The 9,455-nt window shown below is 37.8% G+C and overlaps 3 protein-coding genes across 3 annotated transcripts in view; all 3 read right to left on the minus strand.

The window, feature by feature from the left end:
• On the minus strand, window positions 982-3,555 carry LOC104717089 (lysosomal Pro-X carboxypeptidase-like). Its single transcript, XM_010434612.2, has 10 exons — window positions 3,012-3,555; window positions 2,742-2,907; window positions 2,519-2,652; window positions 2,329-2,441; window positions 2,112-2,235; window positions 1,876-2,031; window positions 1,603-1,755; window positions 1,454-1,533; window positions 1,323-1,372; window positions 982-1,228 (listed from the first exon to the last, which is right to left on the minus strand). The coding sequence occupies exons 1-10, from the start codon at window positions 3,390-3,392 to the stop codon at window positions 1,086-1,088; spliced, it is 1,500 nt and encodes a 499-aa protein (XP_010432914.1). The 5' UTR covers window positions 3,393-3,555; the 3' UTR covers window positions 982-1,085.
• LOC104717091 lies at window positions 4,414-7,134 on the minus strand. The gene is made up of 9 exons (XM_010434614.2): window positions 6,785-7,134; window positions 6,484-6,567; window positions 6,346-6,380; window positions 6,147-6,249; window positions 5,961-6,046; window positions 5,705-5,801; window positions 5,505-5,620; window positions 5,369-5,417; window positions 4,414-5,277 (listed from the first exon to the last, which is right to left on the minus strand). Exons 1-9 carry the CDS (start codon window positions 6,980-6,982, stop codon window positions 5,200-5,202), a joined length of 846 nt encoding a protein of 281 aa, XP_010432916.1. The 5' UTR covers window positions 6,983-7,134; the 3' UTR covers window positions 4,414-5,199.
• The window catches only part of LOC104717090 (U3 small nucleolar RNA-associated protein 20-like), a 16,359-nt gene continuing 14,211 nt past the window's right edge, over window positions 7,308-9,455 (minus strand). The window contains exons 29-32 of the mRNA XM_019231131.1: window positions 8,908-9,141; window positions 8,012-8,539; window positions 7,791-7,923; window positions 7,308-7,706 (exon numbers count right to left, since the gene is read on the minus strand). Coding sequence (XP_019086676.1) covers window positions 7,444-7,706; window positions 7,791-7,923; window positions 8,012-8,539; window positions 8,908-9,141 — 1,158 coding nt within the window. The 3' untranslated portion in view covers window positions 7,308-7,443. The remainder of the gene's footprint in view (window positions 7,707-7,790; window positions 7,924-8,011; window positions 8,540-8,907; window positions 9,142-9,455) is intronic.

Raw genomic sequence — 9,455 nt, forward strand, 5'->3', positions numbered from 1 at the left:
GTGAAGAATTGAAAATAAGCAAACACAGCTTTTTTAAGTGTTGATGCGCCAAACGCGGAGAAACTACAAGCAAACGTCGACGTTTTACCGGAGTCCGGTTCAGTTGTCGGTGGTGCGTTTTCGCACTGTAAATAAGTAACACTCAAGTTCTTTTAAATAATTTACAATATGACACCTTCTAATTTCTTTATTTTCCTAAAATGGCACTGTACTTGGGTTGATTGGGTCTACATTTAAAAAAAAACCGAGTAACGTTTATTAGTAAAAAGATTAGAATGTATCGATTTTAATATTGAAACACACACAATACTAGTCATCATACAAAATTTACACTATTTGATTTTGACGAAGAAGGATTCAACGCCCTTTACACAAAGGGCGAGAGTGCTTGATAAGATGTTTTATTGGAGCATAGCTAGCTGACACTCTCCCCAAAGATTATCCAATTAGAAGACCTTCGACGAGGACATTTAAGTATATCAGTCCTGGGGTTTATGAATACATTCCCCGTCCCCCTGTCGGTCATGGTGATCTTACCACGGAACCACCACTACCCCCATACAGAGTCTATGTCAGCGGCGTGTTTCGTGTCCCGGCTCATCACTATGAAGTCCATTCTGAATGACTAAATCGACTGCATGCGGAGTTTTAATGCTTCCGTCCCTTTATCTTTGTTTCTTTTGCGAGATAAGAGAATCTTCTTTTCTTTTGCTTCTTCTCCACTGTCTTTTTCTTCTTCTCCTTCTTTTCCTCGTGTCACAATGATATTATATGTATAAGGCCGACCGAGAGATCCCAAAATGTAAGTTTTGACCTTTGGAGGCAGGTCAGAATCTACATCTCTTTGACATCATTAACCTCTGTTAAAACTTCTGTCTTTATAGCTTAGCATGCATGGGTTTTTTCTTAGTTCATTCTTATCGTCCACTTATTGATTGGTGTTTCTCTTAAGTGATAGCATATACTCTAATTTTATCTTGGTTGAAAGATGAAAACAATCGATTGTTTTTATTTACTATTGGACAAATCTCATCACAGACACATGAGGAAACAGACAAATGTTTCTAATGGTGTTTTTGGTCCTTTTACTTGCCTTGCTCTTCTTGTCTCAGATCACTGTAATACTCACTGATCCATTTCTCCATCTCCGCAACTTCTTGCCTCCTCTGTTCTTTCAGCCACTCAGGGTCGTCTTTTGTAGCAGCCCTCAGATCCGCATGGTGAGCTCCTGCTTTATACACAGTTTTTCAGTTTCCTTGTTTATAAATATAATACGAATGTGTGTGTGTGTGTTCACTCTTCAATTTTCACAAACATTTAACCTTTCTTGGTCACAAGCGCAATGATGCTACTCGATATGTTCTTCAGAACCCTGAAAATTCCATTAACATCTCAAGTCCTATAGAGTTTTTGTATTGACATGGAATATGGAATTAGGAATGAGTGACTTTACCCTTCTCTGCTCCATGGATCCTGCATTCCGTTGGAGAATATAATGTTGCTACCAAATCTCTTCAATACCATCTCTATTCTCTGCAACGAACATACTTTGATCAAAAGCTGAGCGCTTTTAGTTCTGTTATCTTCAAAATTTAAACAAACCTGTCCGCCAAATTCGGTGGTAATCCAGTGTGGTCTAGGCTTGACACCATATTCCCTTAGACATGCTTCTTGGTCTCGTTTGTCATTACTTTCGAATGGTTGAAACATGCTCTGGTTCGAACAGCTTATTGGCATGACCATCTCTGTGCAAGCCTTTTTTTTTTTCATCCAATAGTAGCATTGATCCATTGGTAAGTTAAATACCAAATTTTGTAAATTATTGTGAACTGTTCAATTAATTAACAAAAAGGAAACAGGTAGACTCATGGATACCTGCCAGTACCAACCATTGAGTCCATGAGGATCAGTTTCGTTTTCAATATCGAAGCAATTCTCTGAACTTGAATAGTTGTAGTATAAGTTTGCAGCTGCAAATGCACGATCAAGATTGCTGGCTTCTAGAGGAAACCCGTCGATGATCTTGCACATCTAGTGTAATAAGATGACTCATTGTGAATAAACCGGTACAAGAAAAACATTACCTTTTAACATTCTAAAACATGTCTTACCTCTTCCACTGGATAAGCAGGCAGTGGAGCCATGAAACTTGCTGGAGTTGGATAATTAACCATTGCTGTATTAACAAAGGCTGACTCTAGCCACCCTGAGGCTGAACTGACATAGTGAAGATCCCTGTGATTGTTAAATATTAGACAACATAGCATCACAAGTTAAGAGTTCTCGAAGATTAGCACTGTCAACAATGAGGTTAAAGCAGATTATTACTTGCAAGTTCTGAACTTTTTGCTGAGTTTTTGTAAGCCATCTTTCATGGTGGAAAAAGCATCCAGTTCTCCCCAGCTTCTCTTGATGACTTCAAAACAGTTGACACTCGCATCCTTCTCACAATAAATGGCATGAGAATCTCAACATTGAATAGACTTTTTGTACTAACCGTGTTTAGAAATATACAGACCTTGAAATCCTGAGAAACGGTATCATAGAAGCTTGAAGACGGAACAATCTTATCAAACTGCAGAATTGGAGCAGAGGATGCTAATGCGCCAATTGCAATATGCGGATACTTTAGCCTGAACCACGCTGCAAGCACTGTCTCAGGAAATAGAGTACAGCCGATGAGAGTATATAGGAGTGTAGTAATAAGAAGTGACGAATTGACTGGAATTTTGTAAGCTTACTTCCACCATAAGAACCACCAAGGACTATGACAGGAGATGCTTCTGACGATAGATTCTGCTTCAAGCTTCTTATCAAGATTGCGTAATCAGCTAACGCTTGCTGTGAGTTCAGGTATCCCATTTTCTTGGCTGACCTCGGCGGATTGGACTCTCCATAGAATCTATGCTGCAAGGATATACAAAAGACCAAACAAACAGAGAGGCATTAGTGTTTTTAAGTTAGATTCTTCAGATACGAGATGCAATATGAGATTTTGCGAAAACTTTTACTTCGATAAAGATAAGAAGAGCCTGGAACTTGGGAGCAATGTCCAACATGAATCCAGTGTTAGAAGCAAACCATTCAATGTCACCTTCATTGCCCGTGTAGACAAAGATGGGGCCACCTTTGCGCCAGAAATGGCTGCTGATGAGGTACTTCTGATGGAAGATTATGTAGCTCTCTGGTTGGAAACTAAAGTGGTCTAGATTCTGAGGGAAATAACGAGTCTGAAAGTGAAAGGGTAACTCTGCCTTTGACTTGGAGATCTTCATGTTTTGTCTCAAAGATGAAAGATGGTAGGAACCTCCAGGAGGATACTTTGCTTCTGCAACAATAGTTAAGAAGAAGAAGAAGAATACAAGACATAAACAAGCTGACATTTTATCCATGTCTCTCTCTGCCACTCTAAGTAGAAGAACAACTCAAACACTCAGAGACAATAAATAAGAAGAAGTGTCTTTGGTCTTATGTCTGCGTCACTCTTTTGGAGCTTGTGGAGGGAAAAAAAATGAGATATGTATAAGGAAAACCTTCTGTCATGTTTCTTGTATTAACATTGGTTTTCCTTATACATCTCATTTTTTTGTGTAAGAATGATGCTAACACAAAACGAAGTAACAGCAACTTGCAACTAAACCCGAACATATCGAATTTCCCATCTTGGCATACACATAATTACACAAATATGATATATTGGTTTCTTAATAAAGTCCAATATACACTGAATTTTTGCAAGTGATTCTCAGGAACAACAGTGTCAAGAGAAGAATCGTTGGACGCTTCAGGTGAGAATACCAATACGGTTATAGGATTAGGAAGAACAATACATCCACATTTCATAGTGTACGCACAGGAAGACCATTGGACCACTCAATTTCCGGGTTGCAATATAGAAAATAAGCACATGGCTCTAAGCAAATTTATATCATTACCAAACTAGAAATTAATTGACAGTTTTCTTTTTCTGTACATTAGTCTGAAACAAGAGTAATAGAGGCTAAGTTCTTTAGCCAGAACCAATTGGTATAAAACAAAACAAATCAACTTAAAACAGGCAAGATTGAAAATGAATGAATACTTAGCCCACAGAGTCAGATTCTTGATCAAAACAGATTTCCAATCACATCAGTGAGTTGAGCTGTCACAAAGTTATAGTTGTATTGGCCACCACAAACTTAACCCAAGTTAAGTTGTATCATTTATTGTTTCTTTCAGTCTATAATTTCTATCCCACAATCAACGTGTGTGCTTCGTAGCAACCTACAAAGGCTATGAAAGCTTTCACACTTGTAGATTAACTAGATAGCATTCTCTCTTTCTTTTCTTATAACCATTTTAATTATATCTTGTTTGGGATTGGGTTTAGAATCTGATATCTTTAATTGGCAAACACAACTGAGATAACTCATCTGACGATAATCACATGCCCATTGATCACATCCATGTGATTTTTATGATAGATACAGAGGAAACACTACTGAGAACACTTTATTAAGATCTCTAAGACAAAATCATCACATGGATCCCAAGTTCAAAACTTTAACAGTAGCTAATAAAAACTTGAAAGGAGTTTGATTTTTTTCGAGGACTCAGATTCGCCTTTTCTCAGACAGATTAGAGAGGATACACTCTTCCGCCATGGCTGCTGACAAAGAAAAAAAGACTTCTTTTTTTCCTTATAGCCCCGCCATGAAAGAGAGAGTGTTACCACAATGTCTGGTCTACTGACTTCTTAAGAATCATCATCGTCTCCCAATAATAATAATAATAATAATAATAAGAAAAAGATAAGAGATCGAGGCAAAGCAGAATCAGTGAGCAAAGAAGATCAGAAGGAGTAGAGATGGTGGTGGAGGAGATCTGATTGGACGATTCATCACCACTTTAACAAGTGGTTCGTCAAACAAAGATTTGAAAATCATCGGATCCGCTTCCACCGGAAGAAAATAAAATCCTCCGGGAGCAGAATCCTCATACTTAAACTAATGAGAGCAAAACCCTAAAAAAAAAAATTGACTTCTTTATGGGGAAATATATAGTACCCAATTTCCAGTTTCACCCTCCGATGATTCAGCTACTTAGTCGGACAGGTAAAAGGGTATAAGGGTCATTCCCAGAAGAATACTAAATTGATCTTATACTTTCTTTACAACAAAGGAGTAACGGTTTTACCAAAAAAAAAAGGTAAAGAAACCTTTAGATGGTCTCTTTGCCTTTCTGCTTAACTAATCTTGGGTCAATAACTTGTCCTGATGAGTTGATAGTATAAGTAACCTGTTCATGATAAAACAAGAACACTTTTGTTATGTTTATTTTGGTCTTGAAAACATATCTTAACAACACAAGAGTGGAAGTAACTACTTACAAAATCTGAGAAGCTAACTCTGTGAAGAAGAAACCCATCTTCAATTTCTCTGACATAAGATTATGCATTTCTCTCAGATATTAAGATTGAGCTTTCATAGTTTATGATTATAATGTCATAATAAAGATCTTCTTACCTCTTATTACTATCAGACGTTAGACCTCGGTTCTCTGATTGATTAGGAACCGTAATGCAAGTGAAGCTCTCGCTAATGCCTCCGCTGGTGCAGCCTTTTTCGCTTATATATAAGTTCTTGTTTCATCAAAAGTTTCCCCTCTCAGATTAATCATAAACTTTGATTTCTCGGCAATACGATGGGATATTTCAATGTCTTACCACTCCATATTTGGTCATGATTTGGTGAAATGTCCTTGTCACTTCCTTGGCCTCCTTCCTTAGAGTGAGTAACGAGTCTGATCCAACAACAATACGCCTGTATCAAGAACGACTATTGATTGTTTAATCCATTCGACTGATTTTGGAGAGCAGAGAGCAAGTTGGGTCACAAAAAAGTGACAGAGCACTTGTGTTGCATTGTTTTCTACAAGTTCTTGAGAGATCAAGAGAGGCTATGAGCTTATAACCAACTTACCAATCTCCATCCGCTGCTTTAAGAATCCTTGTTAGCCCTTTCAATTGACTGATCATCGAGCCATTCAATGTTCCAGCGAACACTTCCTTCAGTTTCAATCAATCAGAGTATCAGACAAAGGAAACAAAGAATCAAAGTAAGCTTAACAAAAACTCTATCAAATTCACAGAAACAAACTGATTCTACCTGCTGTAGTGAGCCAATGTCTACGAAAACAACATCCAAGGATCCATTAAAAGGCATCGCGATGCGCTCTCTGGAATATCCAGATCCTTTCCTTCTAGTGTACCTAAAACGCATCTAACTGATTAGTTTTCTTGTTACGTTACATCAACAGAACTTAAGCTAACTAACAGGGTTTATATTCCAGAGGATCTCAAGTTACCATGGAAGTTTCAGTGAAGAAGACACTCGAGAAGCCTGCGAAAAGATCAATACACTCATTATTCATACAAACTGCTCAACAAAAGAGACTCAGAACTTTTCTGTCACAATTCAAGTAAAATTAAGCTGAAGAACTGACATGTTGCAGGAGTGGGTCATCTTCTCCATGTTCACTTGAGCTCACCACAAATTTTGCCTTGTAAGTTTCTGCAGCTTTCTCCATCTTCATCGATCAAACAGTAACAAAATTAGTACAATATGATGTTTTGACACCATAAAAACTCAAACTTTTGGATCTGAGGAGGCTAGAAAATCTATAAAGAACCAAACTTTTTGACCTGAAACCAGTGGACTCGATAATAACTAGATAAATTGCAGAGACGAAAACAAATTTTATGTTCCAACCAAAAAAAAAAAAAGGAGGAAGATGAGAAACGAACCAATCGGAGAAGGTGAGTTTGGCGGTGAAGAGGCCTGAAACCTCCACCAGCGACGGAGATGAAATAAAGATCTAGAGGTGTGGCATTGTCAACGTCGTTACTAGAGAAGAATGGGTGACCCAAATGCAGAGACACATAGACGATGAGACAGAGAGATAATTGTATGAAGATTGTACAACCCCATGAAGATTGCTTCATGCCTCTCTTTTTTAATCTGGATTCTGAGTTTTATCACAGAAAGACAGAGAGAGAGAGAGAGATTGAAACTAAAAATGAAGGAAACAGTTTGAAAGCTGTCTTTTTTATTTTCTTCAAGTGGTGGTAAGAGACTGCAACATTAGCATGATGATGATGAACTGACTCATTCACACACGCACAATTTCTTAATGGAACAAATAATTAAGATGAGATCACATCACATCGTACACGAAAGATTCGTGGATGGACATGACTGGTTTCCCTAGTTTCGATTTTAAATCTCATCATTGTATATATTTCTTACACAAGTGAAAAGCCCAGCCCATAAATCTCCTTTCAACGCAAGTCTTTTAGATAAAATGGATCAAAAATGATATAGAGAAATTTCACAAGGACAGTAGACTCACAAACTGATTTATCTCTGATTTCTACCAGAGATAACAAAATTTTCATTAGGGGTTTCAAGAGCAAGCCCATCTAGATAATTTCATGCTCGTCATTCTCCTTTTCTTGTTTGCTTTATTCTTTGAAGCTAACCTCAGTTTCCTCTTGGCGTTTCTCTCTGGATTTACCACTGCCATTAGCTTCTCTTCTCGCTTTCTCTTCTCTCTTTTCGTTCTCAAACTGTTTCTTATTTCACTGTACACTTCCACAAACATTTTGTTGCCTAAACTCTTGTCCCTTATACTGTCTCGTACATCTTCTGCTAGCTGTTTAAACTCACCTGATAAAACCATAATATTTTGTTACATTTATTATGATAACAAGTCTGCAGAGGAAAAATAACACACAGAAAAACTTATATTACCTTCGATGATTTTTCCTGTATATCCTTCGCAGACTTTGTACAACGGAAGCAGAATTTTGTAGGCATAGAAGCGACATTCTTCTTGATTCATTTGCGAGGCAAAAGCTTTATAGACGTTGAACACAACTCTCATCTATATCACAAGCAAATATGGAAGAAAAAAATTAGTTACTAAAGCCTTTAATAGATAAGGTTTAATCAGAAAAGGGAATGGCGCAAACCTGAATAGACTCCATATCAAGAGCAAGCTTTCCCAATCTTTTGAGCACACTTCCAATCAATACATTTCTTACATCATTCGCATTATCTTCACCATTCTCAGTACGTTTGCCTGAGGTAAGAGCCAAAAAAGTAGACCTTCCTTTCCCTGAATCAAGCACTTCAAAGGCTTTGAGGAACACCACTTGCTCATCCTCGTCAAGACTGGACCAGAACCCACTGTGAATTGCTTGATCAGATTTTCCAATAAGACAATGAAGACTATAGACCGCAAGGACTATATTGGCTGTGAGCAAATCAACATCAACGTTGTCCCTGGTGGATTGCTCCTTTAACTGGAAGCAAAGAGAAACAGCCACCATGAACAGGCTACTTGGCTTCTCTAAAAGAGAATTGGCCACTAATGTCTGAGATTCTGCTCTTTTCTTCCCAGCCAATGCCACAAAATAACGATTTAGAAGCCGGCAGGATATCTCTCGCAACCATACGTGTGGGTGCAACAAGAACTTAAACACCGTTTTCCAAATTTCCTGTAAAATATACATCAGAAAATATTGAGGCCCAATATGTCAATTCTTCCGACCGAAAAAAGGGAAATAATCAACAAGAAAGAAAAAAAATGACAGGCTCAGAAGGAAAAAGTTCCCAACTAAGTTCAAGATAGTGATTGATAATAAAGCTAAAGCAGTAATTTTCTGAGCTGGAGACCTCTATCTCAAGATTTGACAACAAGCTAAGATCAATGGTCCTATAATCTTGACAACGGGCAAAAATTAATAACTATCAAAAGCTACATATATATCACAGCTTCATGATACAGTGATTGACGAGACAAGTACTTATCAGAAGTCTACTGCGACAATAAACCACATTTAGCATCATACGACTGAGTGCATACCTCGAAATCTTTTCCGAAACTTAAATCTGGAAATTGCTCGAGCATCTTCTCTATCATAACCAGTGAGTAGTATGCTTCCTTCCAATAAGGAAGACTGCCTTCTTCAACAGTATCCTGCAACTGTACGCTAGAAGCACTAACAGCAGACTCCAGAATCGTTTTAGCATCCTGCAATATATTGTAGATATGCTTCCGGAATGTTTTCTTCATGGTGTCAATAAAAAATCCCAATACCTGTACAGCAACCAGAAAATTAATGAACTTCAATTCCGCACGAAGCAAGGAACATTATACAAAAGGGGCCAACATAATATGAACGAAAAAACCTTCAGGTAACACCACTTGTTATTCCTGTTTCTTGCATATTTAAAAATATATACGTTCCTACTTCCTACTGTCTGACATCCAACTATTGTCACAAAGCGAGCTAAATAAGAACATAAACCCTCAGCTTTTACCTGTGCTGCACAAGCCCGTAAGTTCTGCTGCTTATACCAACACAAACAGTACAAGAGACTGGAATCAACTTGATCTGTACTCATGCGACC

The sequence above is a fragment of the Camelina sativa genome, chromosome 10, assembly GCF_000633955.1.
Source record: "Camelina sativa cultivar DH55 chromosome 10, Cs, whole genome shotgun sequence".
In the NCBI taxonomy this organism is placed as follows: Eukaryota; Viridiplantae; Streptophyta; class Magnoliopsida; order Brassicales; family Brassicaceae; genus Camelina; species Camelina sativa.